At 32.6% G+C, this 24,670-nt stretch overlaps 1 protein-coding gene across 4 annotated transcripts in view; it reads left to right on the top strand.

Annotated features, from left to right (window-relative positions):
• Positions 1-24,670, top strand: part of NCKAP5 (NCK associated protein 5) — a 939,808-nt gene that overhangs the window by 255,329 nt on the left and 659,809 nt on the right. For all 4 annotated transcript variants that reach the window (XM_074301873.1, XM_074301870.1, XM_074301872.1 and 1 more), the window contains one exon: positions 23,464-23,537. In XM_074301873.1, coding sequence (XP_074157974.1) covers positions 23,470-23,537 — 68 coding nt within the window. In that variant the 5' untranslated portion in view covers positions 23,464-23,469. The remainder of the gene's footprint in view (positions 1-23,463; positions 23,538-24,670) is intronic.

Here is a 24,670-nt window from a genome sequence, read left to right as displayed (position 1 = left end):
AAAATAATATTTAAGCTTCTTTCTTGCTCTTAATCAATGATCTCTTCCAGGAACCAGAGAGGCAGCAATCTAAGTAATGCAGATCTTAAAATACTCATACTCAGGTTTTTGTCTTGATTCTTATTGCTGCTATGACTTGGGGCAAATTATTTAAACTTTCCAGAGGAAAACCTTGTAAAAGAGCAAGAAGTTTGCTGGTTGCATACCAGATCTCTGGATTTCTTCTGAAAAGAATAAAGAGGAGGAGGAGGGAAAAAAGGAAAGGAGGAAAAGGAAGAGAAGAAAGAGGAGGAGGAGAAGAAGGGGGAGGAAGAGCTTGGACTAGTTAGTCTGAGGACCTTTCAAAAACTGGATCTATGATTCTAGTCTCACATTCACTTTTTAAGAGAGAACACATTAAAACTCAGAAGAGAAATGACTTGAGTAAGGCCAGATAGCTAGTTTGAAATAAAATTATATATACAAAATCAGATGAGACATCTTTCCATATTAGTCATGTCATGAAAGAAGAAATTGGTCAAAAGGATAAAAAAACATGAAAAAATTGAAAATAGTATGCTTCAGTGTGTATTGAATTCAATTCCATTTAACAAATACTTTGCTTATGTCTTTAACCTTCTATAATAATGATGGCTTGAATAAATTATTTGAATATTCATTATGATTTACTTTGCTATTGTTTCCTTTGTTATCTTGTAGTACTGTTACTTAAATTTTGCCATCTTTAAGTTTACTTATGCCAATCTTCTTATTCTATTTAGTCTGTAATCTTGTAAGCAAAGATGGTCTCTCATCCAACTATATATTTACCAACAATATTATTTTCATACTATAGAATTTTTCAATATCTATGATTAATTTTATTTATCAAATATATTTGTAAGCTTTATGTCAAAGGTTATCTTTTAACATACAAAGTCTATATGTGCTTTGGGTTCTTTTCACTTTTCTGGCTCATTACCTACCCAGATAATCTATAAATTCCAGTATTGAGCATTCCCAAATGTATGTACTATGGAGAATAGTCACTAGAAAATCTTATAAGTACAAAGGCTAAAAAAAAAAAAAGTTGACACAGGTATTTGTTTTTTCACTTAATAAAAACAGATAAACCTCACATTGAGTCTTTAGAAAGTAATTTCTGTCTCAATCCAATGAATAGGACTTCCCTAGCATCTGTCTTGTACTAAGATGTCACAATTTTGCTTCATATTTGATCTCAAGTTCCTAGAAAGTAGTAGTAATGATATCCCTTTTTGCCATAGTGAACAAACTTCTAACATAAATTTTGATAATTTCTGTGATGTATAATATTTCCTGGATAGAACTTCAGTTTATCAGATAAAAATGATCCTTGCTATGGCTCTTTTATCTGTTCTACATTTCTTGCTTCCAGTAGCTCTCACCTTCTACTCTTTTTAACCCAGCTTTCCATTACTAGTAGTCTCTAGCATTATGCTGCAGATCTCTTTACTCAACAATCTGGGCTCTTCCTTTTGCCAACAGTATTGTTTGCAGTCCCTATTTTGTAATATTCATTTATCATCCTATCTATTTCTTATGCCCCTGGTGCTGCTTGCTGTATCCATTCCTCTATTCTCTTCTTTTCTAGTAAGAGGCATTTGTTATCCTTTGTTTTCTATCATTTAACTCAGTTCTTTTGCTGCTTGCTATTTTGTCAGTTATTCTCCATCTTTTAGCAGAATATACTTGTTAGCCTTCCCAAGGGATTAATTCAGGGACACTGGATCATATAAGGAGGAGTCCTAATGGCTATGTTGTAAATATTAAAGAGCAAACCTCTTTTATACAAGCTTTCTTCTGTAGACTGTCCTCAAAACACTCATCCTCATCTAAGAGCCTTAAAGGAAGAGTGAGCAGACTAAATTGTAAGAATTCTGCCTTCTTACCCTTTCCCCAGTGAGTCACTACTTCCCATCCTACCTAGGATTATTCCAATTTGATGATCATCTGAGAAAGGCAGCACACAAGTAAAGAACTTTTATTAATCCGTCTTCAAAAAAAATATGGAACTGTGCTTTTGAGACGTTTCAATGTGCTGTTAATATTTTTGACATAAGGATATCAATAAGAAAGAAATTATAAAAGTAATTAATAGCTCTACTCATCAGACTTATAAAGATTATAAGCCTACACTTACAGGCTTATAAAGACTACACTAGTCCAAATGAATGAATAGGCTAAAGTGGTTTTTCTGCCTGTATGACAATAATTAAACAATTTTGCCTAGCAGCCTGTAGCTATTTTGGTTGCAGACCCATCATTAACATACTTCCTCCAACCTTCTGAATTAATTATGGATAGGAGGAACATCCCACTGTTTCTGTTTCTTGTGGAAGACTGAAAATGGTCTCTAGACCATTGCAAACATGAAATGCATACAAACATATCTACAGTTAGACTAAGGTTCCTACCTCTTTCTGTTCCAGTAGATTTTGCTTGCTCCATATAAATGAAGTACCTCTCCTAAATCACTTTCAACCTCCATTTGCATCTTCTCAATTATAAAAATGAAAATAAAAATAGGTTTTCTTTCCCATTGAATATTCTTATTCCTGATTGTGATTCATTATTACAGAAAATTTAATTTTGCATGAAAAACATGATAGCTAATTACATAAAATTTGCATATTGGAAAGAAATTCACAAAATGTTTGCATAATTTATCATATGTTCTTTTTGACTAACTAAGAACCTTATGGCAATAAATTGCCTTTCTTAATTGGTGTGAAAATTTGCTCTTGCCTGGATACAATTATTTTTCATGACACATAGATATAAAGATATTAAATTATAGGCAGTCTCCCATCTTACTTATGCTTGGTTTGCATTTGGTCCTTACACAGGGCCACCTGGAGAGGACATTGCCATAGAAACTCCCCTAGCCTCCTTCTGCACTACTTGGGATCTCCTCCACCCATATACATTCTCTTTTACTTGGAAACCACCTGCCCTATACATCCATTACATCTTCCCATTCCCCAGGCCTTTTCTTTCCTATTTATGACACCTCCTTTTACCCTGTCCTAGGGAATTAGTTACATTTGGGTTTGTAGTTGTATGATGGTGGTATCTGAGAAGAGGCATAAAAGAAAGGGATAATAAATCCTTATATCTGATCCTTTTTTCCCTTTCTTGGCTTCTCCTGCTTCTTTTCCCCCAGCCCCAATGGCTGCCTGAAATGTGAATACATCCTAGAATATACATCCTAAAACATTCCTAGTTCCATCTCTTTTATTCTATTAGGTCCTTTTCATGTCTGCTGCCTCAGAGTTCCTAGCACTGGGGACTGGAGAATCAAGATAGCCCAAGTGTGAGTTTCCTATGAATGCTGATGAGTCTCATTTCGGTCTTTTGAGTAGGATGCAAGCTCCATTATCCCCCCAACCCCATTATTTTGTCTCTGTATTTGTAATATAAGGGGAAGTAAAGATATTGGAATCTGAATTTTCAGATAGGAATAAGGAAGAAAATAATGGAGACAACTTTTTCTCCTTTATTTTCAAGCCAGAAAAACCAACCAAAAATATCCTTAGAAAATCTTTTAAAATATGATGAATAAGATTCTAGTTTGCTTGGGAAAGGCAATAGGCGGCTCAATCTTAGAGTTTGCAAAAAGATAAAGGGCACAGTTCTCTACTTCAGGTCCTGGAAAAAGACCTTCCTTAGAACCTAACTACCAACTACATTACTGTTTCTTTTGGGAAAAGGAGATTTAAATTACAAAAATGTATATAAGAATAAATATTTCTACCACAACCCATCTTTAAATTGTCAATTATTTGCATTTTCTACCTGATCATACTTATTTAGAACTGAAATAGACCTTAAAGGTCATAAGATCATAGTTCTACATCTGGAAGGGATCTTAGGATCCTTAGATCCCTCAAGAAATAGTATCAAAGATGGGATTTGAACCAAGTTCCACTCTGATTCCAGAGCCATTGTTCTTTTCTTTGATCCATTTTTGCCTCATTACTACTGAACTGTTGGGATGACTAACTGAAACAGAGAAATCAAGTTCTGTCATTTATGATATAGTCTCAGTATGAAGTGATTCAATCAGCAGAAGTGTTGATCCACTCCTAATGGGTTCTCATTCTATGGACTGAACAGCTACTTATCCTCCATAAGAATATAATTAAAAAGAATGGCAGCACAGGTGCACATGCTGGGGGTATATTTACCATGAGCTTCACAGACATGCTGATTAAAAAATGGCACCTACATGGCTGGTATTAATGTCTTCCTCACAGCAGGGCAAACAGCTGGTTTTGTATTATTTTAATTAAAGTTGGATTTTTCAAAGGAAACAGAAAGGCAAGATCAGTAATATCCCACCTTTCCTAAAGGAAATGGTAAATATGAATTTTTTTAAATTGCCATTCAATGTAAATATATATGTGCCCAAATAATTAGATTAATTTAAATAGAATACAGGGGAGAGTGAAAGAAACTATAAAAATAAATGGCTTCCATTTGTCTCACTTAATGATACATTAAAATATCTGTTCTTATGAAATGGATATCCATTTGGTACTGTAGGAATACACAGGCCTGTGTGTGGTCATAATCTTCACATAGCTGACAGCATGTGACCCCAGTCATGGGAACAGATAAGTGTCTCCATTTTGCATTAATGTTTCTTTTTCAGTATATTAATTGGCATGGATAGGGGAGTTCTAGATAGGAGGTCTTTCTCAGAATTAAAAGTGGCCACATAATGTCCCATTTATTTCAAATTAACCAAAGGGAATTTTCAGGCGAATGGTTATATTTGCCAATTCATGTTTAATTTGTCTTGTTTCAGAGAGTCTTGTGTGCCATAAAGAACATTTCTCCACATCAGAGAAAACTATATTTAATTATTGTTCAGTCAGTTATTTATTTTAATCTATATAAGCTCTCTACATTACCACACATAAAAAGGAATTTTTTTAATCAAAAAGAGTGGTAGTCATTTTTTTGCCACAGATATTTGGGACACCTTATAGGATATTCACCTCACGTTCACCAAGATTCAGAGACTGGATTGGAGAGATTAACTTTGAAGCACTTTCATCAATAGTCATTAAAGAATGTTTGTTGCCAATTTCATATTTTTTAATCCAATTTCTTCTACCACCATTTATTTTTTCTCCAAGACTCCTTTTCTTCTCCATCCCCCATCCATATCTGTTCTAGTATCTACTTTGAACAGCTTTTGACAAGTTTCTTTGACTGAATTCCACTATATTTGTTCAGCTTAGAGACTTACTTATTCCAGAGCCCATTAATATAGGCTCAGGGGTTCTGAGGCCAGAACAGGAAGATAAAAATATATGTGTATGTATGTAAAAATATACACATACATATACAAATGAATCTTTTTCCTATTCTATACTTTTCCTTTTTTAAGATTCATGACTTACAAAAATTAATTTAATTGGCCATCTAGGAAGGAATTATACTGTCGAAAGTCTTGTCTAATTTCATTATGGAATATCAGAATCTTAGGCTTAAATTCATATCTTCTTATCTCAACAAGGTAGGCAGATAGATGACACAGTGAATAGAGTAGTAGGCCTGAAGTCAGGAAAACTTATTTTTCTGGGTCGAACTCTGGTCTCAGACACTTACTAGATGTATGACCCTGGGTAAGTTACTTAACCCTATTTGCTTCATCATTTGTAAAATCAGCTGGAGAAAAAAAAAGACAAACCACCCCAGCATCTTTGTCAAGAAAACTCTAAATGGAGCCATCCAGAGTCATATGTGACTCAAAAAAAAAAAAACTCTCAGGTATTACTGCTCCACAGAATGGGAATCTCTTTTCACATTCTTCTTACACTAGCTCTCCAATCTTCCATCTCTCTAAAGCACACCTCCCTCTCAAATCAAGCCTCTGACTTTCTTAAGTCCCATCCATTTATCAACCCATGTCACTTTGGCCTCTAATACTAAACTGAAACTGCTCTCTCAAAGATTTACAAAGATTTATTATTTGAAGAATATGAACACCAGCCCTAAAGTCAGGAGGACCTGAGTTCAAATCTGGCCTCAGACACTTAACACTTCCTAGCTGTGTGACACCCTGGCCAAGTCACTAAACCCCAATTGCCTCAGCAAAAAAAAAAAAAATGAAGAAGATGATGATCCTTTCTCAGTCTTCATTCATCTTAATTTCTCAGATTTTAACACTTGAAACTCATCCCTTCAAAACTCTTTCTTCATTTGGACTTTGTGATATGTGTCTCTCTTGGTCTTCTCTTAAATGTCTGATTACTCTTCAGTCTCTTTAGACACCCATGAAAAGGGAAAGGAAATAATATTGGTATATGGCCTATTATGTATCAGACACTGTGATAAGTGCTCTTACAAATATTATCTCATTTGATCCTCACAATAACTCTGGGAAGTTGGTGCTATTATTTCCCCCATATTATACTCAGGGATTGAACTCAGGGATTTCTGTCTCCAGACTGTTTCTATTGTTCAACCAGATGACTAAATGAGGAGACCTAGATTAAAAAAGGATTTTGATGAATTGAATGAATGTCATTGAACTGAAATTCTTTAATAAGTTTTTATGGAAAACTAGAACATTTTCAGAAATAGTGTATAAACTTATGATACCTTCTACCTTTTACTTAAAAAATAGTTTATGTATTTGATTTTTGCATCCCCAAAATGTTCCTATAAAGTCTTTTCTTAACTGAACACACTACCATGTATAATGAAAAATAGTCAACCAAAAGAGGAACTGCATCTGTCAGTGTCAATCACAGTCAGCATCTTAAACCCACTTGATCTCAGGATTGGTTACTGATTTTACATATCCTAAATTCAGCAGCTTTTTGCATTGTTTTTATGTAAATTATTGTAGCCATTCTCCTGGTTCAGTTTTTGACACCTGGTATCATTTCACAGGAGCCTTCCCCATGCTTTTCCCCCCAAAAAAGCCATACTCTTCATTTCTTATATTCCATTATGTTATATTGAAATACACTTATATTTCATTATTCCAACAAAATTTCATTACACTCATATACTCATTTGTTGAACTATTTCCCAAATAAGAAGCACCCACTGTTTTGCCAGATTATTTTCCCCACATTTAACTATACATATACCAGGGCTGGTGTTCATATTCTTCAAATAATAAATCTTTGTAAATCTTTGAGAGAGCAGTTTCAGTTTAGTATTAGAGGCCAAAGTGACATGGGTTGATAAATGGATGGGACTTAAGAAAGTCAGAGGCTTGATTTGAGAGGGAGGTGTGCTTTAGAGAGATGGAAGATTGGAGAGCTAGTGTAAGAAGAATGTGAAAAGAGATTCACAATCTTTGGAGCAGTAATACCTGAGTATTTTTTTTTCAGTCACATATGACTCTGGATGGCTCCATTTAGAGTTTTCTTGACAAAGATGCTGGGGTGGTTTGTCATTTTTTTTCTCCAGCTGATTCTACAAATGATGAATATGTATTTTTAGGTTTTCTTACCACATCCACCTCCTCAGCCCCACCCTAGTATTTAATATTGGGATTAAAAAATATCATATGCTGCATCATGATCTTTGGTATATCAGAAATAGAATTTGTTAGATATGGATCTCAAATCTTACCCAGAGACTAAAATTCTTATTCCTATTATTTCCTGCCTATTTATTTTAATGAGAACTACTCAAAGTGAACATTTAAATTCATTGAAATAAGTCTGAAAAGGTTTAGAACTTAATAAAAATTAACAATCAGTCCCCATAAAAATGAACTTTTCAAGGAATCAAGTGAATAAAATTTTCTAATTAATATTTTATGATCAAGACATAACTGTGACCTAATGCTGAGTATAGACCCTGAAAAAGGTAGTGATCAATATACCTGATTCCAATAGGGGCTTCATTCTTTGTTGTGATTTATTTTTCTGAGCATGGTTGGATAATGTTGTGTAAGAGATGACATATTTATGTCCTCAATTTTCTTAATACTTTCAGATTTGTAAAATAAACTCGAAAGAGGGTTTGCATTCATTTGTAAATATACAACCTCTAATACAGTTGGGAATGGCCATCTTCCTTAGAGAACACTATAGAGGGATGTTTTCAGAAGAAAAAAATATTAATATAAAAAGCTAAAACTACTTAAGGTGCTCATTGCCTGAAAGACATTATTCTGGGATAGCTTATTTAGGTTCTCCAGAGATAAGTATTGACTTCTTTCATTGACTCACGACTTTATTCTTAGTTCCTCAGGTCGGTATGGCAATTTACTCTCTCTTCTTGCTATTGTTTCCTATTTTTAACCTTGTTCTTTGAAAACCAAGTGGAAAAGACCTGGAGGATCCCATAGTTAGGAAACAAAATTATTCAGCTATGAGATGGGGCAACCAATAGGAGCATATATGATCTTAGAATGAATTAATAGAAATACAATGTTTAAATAAGAAATTCCGACTATATTTAAATTTCAGTATTCAGTTCTGGGTGCCACCATTCAGAAGAGACATTAGTAATCTCAATTGTCTCATTAACAATCTGTGAGGATTAGATGCAATGATCAATTAAAGGACCTGAGAATAATTTGACTGAGATGAAAAGTATTAGGGGTGGACATCATAGCTTTCTTCATATATATGAATCATTGTTGTATATAGGAAATATTATGTTTCTTTTACTGAATCTGAGAGGCTAGAACCAATGTTGGAAGTTATTGAAAGTGAGATTTCAACTCCAACAGGTAGAAAAATTAACAATTAGAGCTGTTTCTATTATAGGAAACTTGAAAGCAGTTTGAATTTATTGGGGATGCTGTAGAACAATAGTGTCAAACTCAAATAAAACGTGATTCCTGCAGCTGCATATTGACTTAGAAAATCACACATTCACATTATTTATTTATTTTTCCTATTGTTGTTTGCTATATGAAATACTTCCCAATTGTTTTAATCTGGTCCTGGTCACACTCAGGAATTTTTTTCGGGCTATGCATTTGACAACTCCATTGTAATTGATGCTTTCAGAAAGAGCTGGATGAAATGACCTAGTTATATTAAAAATCATGGAGTCTGAAGTTGAGTCATGAGATGACATTTGCATCCCATTTTTGATAATTTGAGCAGAGCTGTGGACACAGTGTTATTTTCTGTAAGGTAAGAGAAATAATGCTTATATCACTTGACTTTCAAAAATGTAATAGCAAAAGTTTATTATAAACTTTAAAATGCTATATGTGTCTGGGCTGTTATGACTGACATTTGGAATTACTTCCCCCTCTGGGATCCTTGCTTGTGTTTCTTGGAACAGGAATTGAGGCACAATTAGAAATATTTTCATCTAGAACAAAATCCTTGAGAATTTGGGAGGGAGTATAGGACCATTGGTGGGGAGAGTGTCTTGTGGGCAATTGTGGCATACACAGGTTTTGTTCTGTGAAGAGGAAGCATGATTCCACTTTTGTTTATGCTAAGGAGAGTGCAATTATTATTAATAATTATATAATTAATAATTAATATTATATAATTATATTTATATATTTAATTAATTATAATTATATTATATAACTAATATATAATAATATAATAATTAATATAAGTAATTAATTATTAATTATATCTTTTTGGTGGAAAGGGGCATTCACTTCTGAAATTATTTTAAAATTCTACTTCAGAGAAAGAGGATTTTACCTCATTACCTCATGAGTCATACCTCACTTACAATATTTTGAAGCTTTAATAGAAGGGTAACTTCATGAAAAGCAAAAAAAGAAAAAGAAAAAGAAAGAAAGAAAGAAAGAAAGAAAGAAAGAAAGAAAGAAAGAAAGAAAGAAAGAAAGAAAGAAAGAAAGAAAGAAAGAAAGAAAGAAAGAAAGAAAGAAAGAAAGAAAGAAAGAAAGAAGCATTTATTAAGTATTTACTTCCTGTCAGGGAATGCACTAAGTGCTTGACAAATATGATCTTATTTGATTCTCCCAACAACCCTGGACAACAGACAATATTATTATCCCCATTTTACAATTGAGGAAACTGAGTCAGTGATTAAGTGACTTGCCCAAGATCACATAACTAGCAAGTGTTAGAGGTTTGATTTGAACTCAGGTCTTCCTCATTACAAATCTGGCACTCTACTTACTGCTCCATCTAGCTATCACTAGGTTTAAGGCATTGCTACCTATTTCAAGGGATTATATTTTAAACTGGAGAGGGCTATGATGTGCATCTTATTTAACTTTGTTTTTCAACTGAGAAAACTGACAAACTAAGCAATTTGCTTAACGGAATTCAGGTAGGAAGTTTGCAACTCCCTTATGGAGGCAGTTAAATGACACCATGGATAGAGTGCTAGCCCTAACTCAGGAAAACCTAAGTTTAAGTTCAACCTCAGACCCTTAGCTATATGAACCTGGGCAAGTCATTTAACCTTATTCAGTTTTGTCATCTGAAAAAGAATACCCACATCCCAAAATTTTTGTGGGAATCAAAAGGGATAGTATTTCTAAGTGCTTTTCAAAATTTGTTGTTTAAATGTATTGTGCATATAGTCATAATATCAAGTGAAAGCCATATTTTTCAAAACACCTCCCCTCCTGCATCAACATCTGGGATTTTCTCAGGAAAAATGCTAGAGTGCTTTACCATTTCCTTCTTCAGCTCATTTTACACATGAAGAAACTGAAGCAAACAGGATTAAATGTTTTTCCCAAGGTCATAGAACTAGTAAGTAAGAGACCCAATTTTAACCCAGGAAAATGAGTCTTCCTGACTTCAGGTCAGGTATTCTATCTAATGTACCATATAGCTGCCCTTAAAAGATATATAAATAATGATGTTGCTATTATTATTATAGACAATGAAACTAGTACTAATTATTATAGATAGGGAAATATTTATTATGTTCATTATCATTATTACACATAAGAAAACTAAATCACAGTAATAATAATATTGATTTGACTTATCCATTGTCATACAGGTGATAAAGCTAGCATTGAAATCTAAGTCCTCCAACTTCAAATTCAGATTTTTTTTTCTCACTGAATTAGCTTAGATTCCATCTAATCCAAACTCTCCCATTTTACACATGATAAATTTGAAGTCTGGAGAAATTACGTGTTTTACATAAATTAAAGCAAGTATTTTATAGCAGATCTAAGATTAAGGCCCCAGTTTCCAATTCCAGGACTACTGATTTTTATATTTCCTCAAATTGCCTCCTTATTCCCTATGAATACAGTTTTCTTTATTAAAAGTGTATTATTTAAATGCCACCCATACATTCAGAGAAACTCATCCAATATTAATGGACTGGCCCTGGGCAAAATTGTCAATTAGGCAAAGCATGTATTTGTCACCACTACTTGGGGGTCACTGCTTTAGGTACGCTTTTATTCTTTTTCTGAGCCTCCTTGCTTGCTGTCATTCTCTTAACTCCTATATGAACATTTTGAGAAACTCATTGATGTTATCTATTACTGAATTAATACTATGAATCTCATGTAGATTTACATTTAAAAAGAAAAAAAAGATTCCTGAAGAAGACAATGCTTAATGCTGAAGACAATCCCCTCTCACCCCCTTGTATAAATGTTGGAATTTTATGCACTTTAATTCTGGGAGGGGGGAGGTATCTTTGGATAGAGGCTCTTTCTGCCAGTCCTCACCATGTTGGTGATTATCTACATGTGAAACTAATAAACTAAATTTATTGTTTTCCTAAAGAAAACATATAGTCTCACCCATTTCCACTAAGCATTAGATTTTTTCTTTAAGTTTAAAATGCATTTTTGTATTGAGATTGGTGCAGGAGGGGAGGTATTATAAAAATATGGTTTTCATTTGATATTTATGATTATTTGCACAATACACTTATCATGTGACAAATATGTTATGTATCAACTTTTCTGCCTTATAGATGAATATATGAATGTGAGTAATGCTTTAGATCAAACATTAAATTATTAATCTCAATTTTCAATGATTGTGAATCATGGATTAATTATAATTCATTAAATACATTTCATTATATATATATATATATATACATATACAGAGAGACAGAGACAGAGAACTAGAGAAAGACAGAGACAGAATTGAGAATAAGAGTATAATAGGAATGTACATTTAAAAATGGAAGGGATCCCAGAAGCTATTAAGTCCATGGCCCTTATTTCACAGAGGAGAAAACTGTGGCCAGTGAAGTTAAATGATTTATCTAAGATCAGACAGATCTGAACACAGGCCATCTGGCACATCCAGCACTGAACTTCCTCCCAAAATTATAGTTCATCATAAGAATATGTTGTCTTTAAAGTTCACATAATATAATATTTTGCAAAAAGCACTAACCAAAAATGAAAATTTTCAATTGTAAAGTTTAGCCTTAATTGTTGTAGGAAAATGACCAATATAGGATGTTGATTTGGTATGGTCAGCTTGGGCTCAGAGAAATTTGGATTCAAATTCTGCCTTGACACAATACAAGAAAGCTACATGACACTGAATAAGTCACCCTTTTTGACCCTCACTTTGCACACTTGTAAAATGAAGATAGTTAACACTCGAATTATCTATCTTTTTGTTAAATTAAACAATGCTTGTTACTATTACATTATCATTCTGTTCTACTTCTTCTCACAAAGTGGACTATCATCACCCTTCCTCATTTTCTTCAACTTCCTTACCAAGGAGACTTCATTTACTTCTTGCGCAAGGGTCATTAAGATCAGTACCTTCCATTTCTACACCAGAAAATTTACCCAAACACACACACACACACACATACACACACACACACACACACATAAATCAAGGCTCTTCTTTACTACTATATATAATCATATTCCTACTAATGTTATGTATCTAGTATATTACCTTACTCTGATAACCTAATACCTCAATCCCATGAAATTGCAATTGCCTCTAGAAATCCTTACAAAGAATAACTTTTTTGTTGGAAATCCACTGCACCTGTGCCAGCTGACATGAAATATGTCATTGGTTAAGATCATTTGCCACTCTCACATTATAGTATAACTGTATACTTTTTCCTACACTTAGATTTCTACACATTTACCTCCTTTCTTCATAAAAGAAATACTTAGAATTATTGAAGATAGGACAAGAAAGACCTTTGAGGTCAACAAGTCCCCCTAAGTTTAGAGATGGGAAAACTAAGTAAGTATATAAAACATTTTGTCTGTTAGGACATATGGTATGTATCCTCAAGAAATGCTAACTAGAGAAAGAAAATAAAGAGAAAATCTAAATAGCATTGTGTTAAAAGTATAAGTAAATGCTAATGTGTGGAGGGACATATAGAGATTTAGAGAGAAACAATGTGAGACTAACAAAATTTACCAGTTAAGGCAATTCTTTCTTAACTGTTTGTTACTGGTGGAAAAACATTTGTCCCTCCTATCTCATCCCCAATCCCAATTTAACCAACTCATAAGGAATAATTTTACTTGTTGGAAATCCTGTGCCAGCTGATGTGGAATATGTCATTGGCTTGGTTAAGATCATTTGCCACTTTCAAATCATTCTGTGAATGTATACTTTGCCTATACTTAAGACTCCCTTGTTTTTTTTCTCCTGAACACTTGTTTTTATGTCTCTTAATGGCATGTTCATGACCTGAGATTTTCAGGGCTCTATGAGGAAAGAACAAAGGAGGATTCGATTGTCTGGGATGGATTTTACTATTGGTCAAGAGATGTATTCTTTACTGTCCCAAGACTAGCAAACTACATGAAGAGGAACTGGACTTATCATGAGAAAGGTGGCTAATGCAATAAGGATTTTTCAACCTATGAACTCATCAACTCATGAAATGTGGAAAGATTGTGATCTATGTTGGTAGAAGTATTGACAATAGGAACAATATGAGTTTTTTTTTCAAAATATCAAATTAAGAAGACATTACTATTAGAATTCATAAAACAGTTCTATCACTTTTCTATATTTTAGGAGCTTTTCCTGAAGGAATGGGAGAAAGCTGTACCACAAAGGAGGAAACATAACAGATTCTGGGGACAATTAGGTAATAAGCTTAGTATGGGCAGAATTTCAGTTTAGGAAAAATGGAAGAATAAGCTTAGAAAGGTGAATTGAGGCCATTGCAGAATGGGCTAGAAATGTCAAACAAAGCAGTATTAGAAGCATTGTATATAATATAATACAGTTCTATAGTGTGTGATGGAAAAAGAAGGGGATTCCTGAGAATAGGGGTTTGGAACATAACAGAAGTGTATTCTATATTTGATAGACTTGTATTGTTAATACAAGATTCCTATAAGTGTATGGCTGAAATGTTGCTCAAGGAACTACTTGTTACATATTAGTGTGGTACATGGATTAAGATTTAAATCTAAAGTTTTCATATAATTGTAATAGTCAATCAATCTTATCAACCCTCTTGTGCTAATGTAAAATGACATCAGCTTTTGCTTAGCAAAGTAAAAGGTGAAGTTGAAATGCTTCTTATCAAAATCACTGTGTTTTCTTTAGTGGCTTATTTTACTTAATTTTAGAACTTTAGAACAAATTGAATTTTTTTTTGGATCAGTTTCACCTCTGCAGAGGACTTGATAAAAAAAGAAGAAAAAATAATTTGACCACTATATTGTTATGCCTCAAATGATAACAAAATAAATTTTTAAAACTTTAAAAGAGGAAGATTGAAATGTTTTTCTCTCTTTCATTCACAAGCAAAACATCATTTCAAACTGGTTTCCAAAAACAGGTAGACAGAGAGGGATGGAGACAGAGAGAGAAGGAGGGAGGGAGAGAGAGGTACTACCAGTAGTAGCCCTTTTGTCAGGCTAAATGTTAAAGGTTTCTATATAGAAATGGAACTTATTCCTGTCAGAATAAGAGACAGTAAAATGCTAGCATATAACTCAATTTATGCCTTGGCTTCCAACAAATCTTCCCTTGAAAGCTATGAATTTGGGGAAGTTTGAATTGGATATTGAAGAGGAAATACTATTTGCCCCAATGAAAGTCAACTTAAATTGTCTTCAACAACTTCAACCCACATTTAAGTGCCAAATATAGGCAAGGAATTATGCTAAATAAACAAAATACAAAGAAAAGAAGTGATATAGTCTAATCTTAAGGAGTTTGTGATCTAATAAGAGGAATAGTAATGTACACTAATACTGTAAATACAATAATAATAAACTAGGAGTAAGAGACTGGATAGGAGAGAATTACATCTTATTGGAGAGAATCATTGGAAGAGATATCATTGACAAGAATAGATGAATCCAATTTCAAAGTTGGAAGATATTTAATTATACTATTATGTAGTCTATATTGTTCTTTTTCCACCACTCCAAGAAAAATAGTGTCTTTATTAAGTGTTTTGCTAAAATCTAGATAAACTGTATATTAACCCCACGAATAGTGAATTAATATACCCATTTCTTCACAGCATCTCCAACACTGGGATTTTTAATAATATTTGTATCCTATTAGGTTGAAAGACTTTCCTGGAAGTTTCACACAAATACAAAGATTTTGTTTTTGTTTGTTTGTTTTTTATGACTGCATTAAATATATCAATCTGGGAATAGTTCAAGTGACTTAGTTAAACATCACAGAAAGATTCTAATGTGTTGAGAATCCAGTTCTGTAACAGACAATTGAACAAATGAACAATTGGCTAAAATGTCTGCAATTATTTAATATTCAAAAAAGGTTACTAAAAGATTTTGATGTACATCTGTTGTATAACAGACAATTTCCTATTTATCATTTCATTTGTTTAATTTTCACAAGACATAGATAAAAGATAGAGATAAAATAAAGACAGATAAAGAAAGAGACACAGACAGAGAGGGGGAGAGAGAGAGAGAGAGAGAGAGAGAGAGAGAGAGAGAGAGAGAGAGAGAGAGAAAAGGCCTTTTCTAGTGTAAATGTACCTTTTCATTAGGATGACAAAATGATTTCTAAGGGCAAAAACATATGTTAGAGTACTTTGTTGTTTCCTAATTGTAGAAATTCCTGCATCTAATAATATTCTAGTTGAGTTGAACAGCTGGCCCCAGCAGTGGTGTTCCATGGCCCAGAGGTGAATTAGGGACCCTGCATTAGTGATGACAGACTTGTTGACAGAACTTCACAAGCCCTACCATAAATTATGATGATTACAATATGGAGATTATCTTTGGGGATTCTGTAAGCTGTGTTGTAATTATTTATTATACTTTAAGCTCCTGCCAAACCAGTCTTGCTTTAACCCTCTATTTTTTATCAGACAATTCATCAGATAGTATATGAAATGGACATTTGGACATTTATTGCTTTGCTTTTATTCTTCAAACTGAAGTATTTAAGACAATAGGAAAAACATTTCAAGTAGGCTTATACTACATAGGAATGCAAGGTTCAGAATATTTATAAACCTTTAATCTCTTTAAGTGTTTTATGCTAATCATCCTGAAAGGTATGCATTAAGCTAAGGGAATAGCGCATTTCCTAAAATATATTTCCAAAATGATTCCAATTTGCATAAGTTTAGCAAAGGAACAGATGTCTTTTTAATGCTATACCTTTGTAAAAATCCATTTAAGACAAATTATACAAGTACATTTTTGGTATAAGTGGGACCATTGGTTGAGTGTTTATGTTAACCACCATAGGAGAATGCCAGAGATCACTATCATTATTGTATATGAAATGTCAGGCTCTGGTCAAAGTAGACCAGGGCCAATACTAAGACCAACCAAACTGTGACAAAGGCATCATGATGTAGAGAATAGATTCCTGGATTTAGATCAGGATGATCAGAGGCCAATTCCAGTTTTAGATATTTATTAACTGTATGACCATAGAAAAATCACTTCATCTTCTTGTGTTCTCAGCCATGAAATGGAAATAATAATATTTGTTTTACCTGCCTGATAGAATGATTGTAAAGCTCAAGTGAGAAGGCATATGTAACAGGCCTTAAAAACTTTAAAGCATTCTATAAATACCAATGTACAATTATTATGGGGAAGGAAATAAGCATTTATAAAAGCATCTCTTCTTCCATGCCAGACACTGTGCTAAGCACTTTACAAATACTATCTCATATGATCCTTACAACTACCCAGTAAAATAGGGATATTATAATTCCCGTTTTACAGTTGAGGAAACTGAAAAAAAAGAAGTTAGGTGATTTGCTCAGTCACAAAGCTAGTAAATGTCTAAGGCTACATTTTAACTCAGATTTTCCTGACCTCAGGCCCGCTCTCTATTTACAATTTCACCTACTTGTCCAATGTAATGTAGGATGGCTAAAAGACAGTTGTATGTGGTAAGTATCTGTTATATATTTTTCCCATTCCAAAGCTCATTGTAGCATAGAAGCGACCTTAAATTGTTGAAGGTTATTCCAGCAGAGAAAGAGGTTTGGCAGATTGTACCAAGTTAGATTGTGTTCAGATACTGGATTAGTGACAGAAGTTATTTGTCCTCTGAGGACCAGTTTAACTAGTTAAATGGAATCCAGCAAGTATTTGTTAGGAAAATAGTAGAGTATAGAAGAGGCAGGTAGGTAGTGCAGTAGATAGAGTACTGGGTCTGGAGACAGGAAGACTTCAAATTCAGCTTCAGACCACCTATATGACACTGAGGAAATTACTCAACTCCTGTTTTCCTCAGTTCCTCATCTGTAAAATGGATACATACTGAGGAAAAAAAACCAAATCATTTCGCCAAAAAGAAATCTCGTGGACAAAGTCCATGGGATCAAATAGAGTCAGACATAGTTAAATAACTGAACAATAGCAACAGGGAGCTGTAGAATGCTGGATTTAAAATCACGGGCTCTGGATTTGAATTCTTGGCTTTACCACCCACTGCCTGTGTGATCTTTGGCAGGTTCTTTAGCCTTGTGCTTCAGATTTCTCTCTGTAATAAAGAAAGAGTTGGAATAAACAGTCTCTAAGATCTATGATCTTAGGATTCCATGTCCTTACATGTAAAGCACTGTAGCAAACACTGGAAAAAAAATAGCAAAAAGAAAACCCTACTAAGTTTATAAAGATTTATCACGAGAAGACTGGTTACCTAATGGGCATTTTTCCCCCAAAATAATTTACGAGTTCTAAAGGTATTTGTGATGTGTATTCTGGAAGGAGATACCCATGTGATCTTTCACTCAAGTAAATATAATAGACATACTTGTCAGAATTTAGAAGAAGTAAAGCTCAAAACCAAGTTTCTTACATAATTTCCAAAAATATCATCAATGCTTGCTATATATCAGGGCAATATGCATATGAATATTTTAATTACAGTATTGGTTTTCTGGATATAGTTTTAGTTTATCTACAGAGTCATAGCCTAAGAGAATTACATACAAACTTACATATATTCTCTATAGTTTGAAAATTATTATCCTTTACTTCTGCATTAAAGGCTTCTTTTATTATCCAGAAACTTTAATGTTAAAACACCTCTAGCCTTCAAGCAGTCTTGTAAATCTCTAGAAGAGACAATGTTCATTTTCTTTGATGATTTACCCATATTGGGAGGAGAGAAAAGAGAATGAATTTTACATTCCATTTACTTGGCAATGCTTGGTCCAGCCTAACAGTGAAGACAAATGCTTCCAAGCAGATTAAGAACAAATTAAGTTGTTTGGATATTTGTAGGTATAACTCCTACTTTTATTGCCAGTAATAACATAAATGATTCAATAATGTACATTGAAGATTCCATCATTCTTAAATGTCAGTGCAGTTCAAATCCATTTTGACAAATGTCTTTACAATAAAAATAATAGCCAAAAAAGATTTCTATTCCTTATCTCACAGCTTTATTAATAATATAATATCTATTAAATAAAATTCTAATAAAACAAAATAAATTTTATGGGAGTTGATTATAGCATGATTGGAACTATCAATTCACTTATAGTCTTTGATTCTTTAGCATTCTTTAGTGGCATGAAAATGTATTATGAAATGCATTCTTCTATGACAGTAGCAATAATGTTAGTGTGAGAGCTAGGAAACGTTAAAGGATTTGACCATTAATTAGCCATCTGATCTTAAGTAAATAATTTCATTTGACTTCTGTTTTTTCATCTAAAAAAATTAAACAATTGAACTGAATGAGTTCTGTGGTCTCTTTCATTTCCATGGGCTATTTTAACAAATTCTTAAGTCTTTAATAGCCTATGCCCATGTTTTACATCACTGGGAAGATCTGTAAAGCAGGGAATGGAATGTTTTTAGTCACCAGAGAAGGTTAAGCTAGAAGACCTGATAAAATTTACTCTAGTTCATTTTAAAAATAAAGAAAATTAGGAGCTAAAAGAGTAAAGTGACCTACTGAGAGCTAGCAATGTTGGTTCCAGATAAAGGTGTAGACAGTATTTTATGTAAAGGAAGGATCTCTTTGTTCCTTATTGATTGTGATGTTTCTGAGAGTTTTCTTTTGGAGATTTCTTCCAAGATGTGACTGGTGACTTTTTATCTTTTCTTTGTTCTTTTATCCTAACATACTTGGACAGTTTTCTTTTATGTTTTTTGGTAATATGATATGCGGACTTTTTTCTTATTAGCCTGATTTCTAGGTCAATTTTTATGTGGTCTTATGGGATTATTAACTTCTGTTTAGTTCATCCTAATTTTCATGACGTCTATTACTTAAGTAGGGTTTTACAAATCTTGTGCTGTCATTAATTTTTCTTCTAGATCTCTCTTGTTGCTTTCATTTCTTTACTAATTCCTTCTAATGCTTTTAAGTTATTTTATATAATTTTAGCCCTTAAAAAAACAAACAAAAAAAAAAAAAACATTTCTCCTAGGAATTCCAATTGATCTCACAGACAAGCTATGTTTTTCTTTGAGGATTTACCTAAAGGGTTTTTGAAGATATTCTCCTTTTCTGGATTTGTGTCTTAGTTACATCATCTCCCCTCACTGATCTTTTAAAAATTAATTCCAGATTAGGACTGTGAACATTTCTGGCAGGAATTTTATGACCTTGTGTGTTGCTAGCTGACCTTATCTGGTATTCTGCTGATGGTTCAAAGTGACAACCTCATGACCTTCTTTGCCTCCCAACTTGTATTTGAAATCTCCTTTTCAGGATTAGTGAGATTGTGCTGAGTCTCTTTCTGAGATCCTGAAATTCCCCTCACCAATGTCAAAGTGATAGCCTTGAGGGCTTGTCCTTTACTTCTGTGGAATTAGTTCATAGAATTATCTTAACACTAAATTGAACTTCTTATGTATAGTAAGTTCTCAAAAAAATGTAATGATGAATGAATGAATGAATGAATGAATCATAGCACTTTACAGCTGAAAAATACTGGAAATCTATTGAATTAAGTCTTGTTATTTGACTGATAAGAAAACTAAGTCCTAATGAGCTCATGTAATTTACACAAGGTTAAATTGCTAGTCACTGTCAGAAGGTAGATCTCTAGGGCAGTATTTTTTCAATGATTCCAAACTACTTTTTACTGATTTTTTTTCTATTAGAATACACATTAGTGTGGCAGAAATAGATAATCTCCAGTATTCAAGCATAAGAAATCAATATTTCAGAAAGTGAAAAAAATCAATGGCAACTAGAGCTATTTTTTTTTCAAATCCCCATGAAATGTCACAGTAGCTTTCATGGGCAGATTGACACCACCACATTCTTTTTTACCTAAAGCAATTGAATCGAAAAAGGCAATGGTTGACTGAATAGATCTTAAAAGTCAAAAGTTACTTCTTTGAAAAAGTAAATTGTATTGAAATCTTTTTATGGTCACCTGCATTTTCCAATATATCCTTTCCTCAGCTTTTCCAAAGAGATGTCCCTTAAAAGAAAGAATAAAAACAGGAGGGAAAAACAGTTCAATAAACTTAACTAATATATCCAAAATATCTAACATTACTTTTTATGTTTCACATTCATATACCCCCCTGTCTCTTAAAAAATATGGTAAAATGCATTTTCATGTCTATTCTTCAGGATGTCTTTCTTATAACTTTACTGAATTTAGTTTGTTTTTATTTCAATAGTATTTTACTTTTTTCAATTATTTGTAAAGATAGTTTTCAACATTCATTTTGGTATGATTTTTGAGTTCCAGTTTTTTTCTCCCTCCTTCCCTTGACTTCCCTTTCCTCAAGACAGTATGCAATATGAGTGACACATGTACGTACAATCATTTAAAATGTATTTCCATATTAGTCATGTTGTAAATGAAAAATCAGAACAAAAAGGAAAAAAAACATGAGAAACAAAAGCAAAGGGAAAATACTATGCTTCTATCTTTATTCATTCTTCATATTTCTCCTTCTGGACGTGGATAGCATCTTCTAAGCCAAATCTATTCGAATTGTTTTAGATCACTTTGTTACTGAGAAAAGCTAAATCTGACATAGTTGACCAGCACATAACCTTGCTATTACTGTGTACAATACTCTTCTGGTTCTGCTCACTTCACTTAGCATCAGTTCATACAAGTCCTTCCAGAAATCAGTCTGCTCACCATTCTTATAGAATAATAACATTCCATTACATTCATAGATCATAACTTTTTCGACCATTCCCCAATTGATCTGCATACACTCAATTACCATTTCCTCAGCATTTAGTTCTAATTGATTTGTTATTGTTCTTTCTGTTGGCATCATTGTAGTAAACACGTGTATATGTGTATATTTAATAAATATGTATAAACATAAAAATGTACATATGTGTGTATATAGAGAGAATTCTCTTATTTGTGCTTACTTAGTTTTAAATAAATTTTTCTCTTCTCATTATATGCATAATTTTCTTACAATATATAAATGTTTTGTTACATTGTATAAAACAATTTGTTTAACTGTTCTCAGTTGATCTTCATATACTTTGTGTCTTTCTACAAAATGTGTTATTATAAATATACTGTTGTGTAGGGGAACTTTCTTTTTGTTTTATCACTGATTTCCTTTTAGCATATATGCACATGAGTAAACTCTGGGCTAAAGAATGGGGATAGTTTAGACACTTTCTTAATATAATTACAACTTACTAAATGTAAATGTTTTTGTAATTATTTGTTCACATATTTGACTAGCTATGTATTGGAGAATCACTTTTGATATTCATATTTTAGTAGTCATCTAGATGTCTTGGCTAGGGAACACTAAAGAAAGACAATTGATATAAAAAGGTTTCTTTTTACCACTCTGCCATTTTCCTCTTATTCCAATTGCACTAATTTTGTTCATGTAGAAGTTTTCCAATTTCATGTAGTCAAAGCTATCTTTTGTTTTAATATACATAAACTCTTATGATTGTTTCTCTCTCCTGTAAGGTTAATAAATCACTCCACAGACATACCTGTAAGGTTGTCTGGCCTAATCTTTTTAAATATTTTTATAGCTTTAATGTTAAGCTAATGAACTCATTTTGAGTTTATTATGGTATATAGTAGAAAATGTTGATTTGAACCTAATTTCTTCCAGACTGATTTTACATAAGAAAAAGAATTTCTGTTACCTATTTCATGAAATTTTTATGTTAATATCCAGCAAGCAAGCAAAACACAACTATAGGTACACCATACTTGAAGAAATCTTGAAAATATAAAACCTCTAACATATTATCTTAGGAATTAGTAGAAATTATTCATATTAAAAAGTATTCATCACCAAAATTCTTTATAATATAAAGATCAACTTATGAAAACTTAAATTACAAAATTATATATGAAAATTTTTCATTAGAACAAAAGAAAACACCTCTCTTTGACATGTTATATAAGAAATAAAAAAAATTGCTACAAGGTGAAAAAATGTGGAATTAATACTTTTTTTGGTTACTTTACATGGTTATAATTTGAGAAAACCAATTTCCTAGGCAGCCCCTCATGGCTGATCTGATTTGGAGGTGACATTGAAAGAGAATATTGTATATAATTACTGAAAAACTTCATAGTTTTATCTGTTCTCAAATAATTTCTCCAGGCATCTGACATAAATTTTTTTCTTTTGTCTGACTTGATGTGGAAAAAAAAAACACACACACACATCCTATTTTACCAAGTGACAACTTGTACTTCCTTATGTACTTATGACTGATTTTATATAATTAATTAATGTCTTGTTATTTATTTAATTAAGTTATCAATATTGATATATCTATCTTTTCTCCCATACTAGAATGTAACTTCCTAGAAAGGTGGAATATTGTATTATCTTTTTATTTCTTTCAATACGTACCACAAATGCTTTGTACAGAATAGATGTACTTGGATGAATAAATGAAATAAAAAATAATGTATATATATATATATATGTGTGTGTGTATTTATATATATATGTATATATACATATATATGTGATATGTGTTCCATGTGTGTATGTCTCTGTGTATCTCTGTGTGTATAACATATATAAATTTGAAGGCAACTAGCTAAACTCTTCATTTTATGGATAGTCAAATAAATATAATTTTGGTGACTATTTTTATTTTTTCCTCATAGGAATACATGGATTCAAATAAATATATTGAACATTTGTTAACACAACTGGAGGAACAACGTCGAAATCTCTGGAGGTAAGTTGAATTAATATCCTATTTTACTTCTGTGGTAGAGTATATCTTGTTTTTATCCTTATTTGAAATATAATACACTCCTTTCCCCCCAGAGAAAAACAGCCATAGTTGAGCCAATTATTGGAGCCAAGGAAGAAAATATTATTCACCTACAATATGATTATACTATTAAAATTGTTTTCCATGAATCTATAAGCATGGGTTAATCATGACTACAATTATAGAATGATGTAGTCAGAATGGACTACAATATTAATTTTGTCTAGGATGGTACGGGGAAAAAAATCACTGACTTAAGAGTTAAAGTTCTTAAGTTTAAACCTTCTCCTGATGTGTTTCTCTCTCTGCAACAGCGTTCATGTTCAGTTGTAGTGTGTCACGCTTTGTGACCCCAACTTCTTTGGAATCATTTTTTCTTACTTGCATAATGAGGGGTTAGATTTTATAGCCTCTAACATCCCCCAGCTCTATTTCTATGATCCCTCAATTGAGTTATAGAGAAGTAAACTCACCTATCAAAGAATGCAGTGTTAACAGTTCAGTAATCTGTTTACTATGTTTCCTGCCAGATATTTATTTATTAGCCCCCTAGAAACTAGATTAATTTTGTCTTAGATAAATATTTTGAGATGTTTCTTGCATTGTTTTTTTTCTCTTTTTCTGCTGGGGGGGAGAGGGTCTATGTATATTAGAATACTTTTTTAATGAGAAAATAAGATTTAAAGATATGGGATGTTTTTTTGTTTGTTTATTTGTTTTGTTTGTTTTTTAAAGAGGGGTGTTTATTCCAGTTAAGAACATAGAAAAAAATATACTTTGTGACTAGAGGATAAAATAATCAGTATCAGATTGTCAAGTCCACATGCATCCCATAGGACTCCAAAAACAGATAGAGTTTGTGGTGTAAGGATAGAGAAAATGATTGTGAAACTATTGTCTAAAGGCTTGAGTCATTATAAAAATGCTAGATTCAGGTAGCTACTGTGAAACTGATCATTCAATTTTCCCAACTCTTATACTACTTGTCATCTTAACTACATAACTTGTGCACCTAATTATATTGTGTCAAGAGTTATAGAGATAGTTTCATATATTGGTGTAATCTCCCCAAAAAGGCCATTGACTCTTCAAGA

This window comes from Sminthopsis crassicaudata, chromosome 3 (assembly GCF_048593235.1).
Source record: "Sminthopsis crassicaudata isolate SCR6 chromosome 3, ASM4859323v1, whole genome shotgun sequence".
Taxonomy (NCBI): Eukaryota; Metazoa; Chordata; class Mammalia; order Dasyuromorphia; family Dasyuridae; genus Sminthopsis; species Sminthopsis crassicaudata.
Note: the sequence above shows the minus strand (reverse complement) of the source record. Positions and strands in the feature narration are given on the sequence as shown.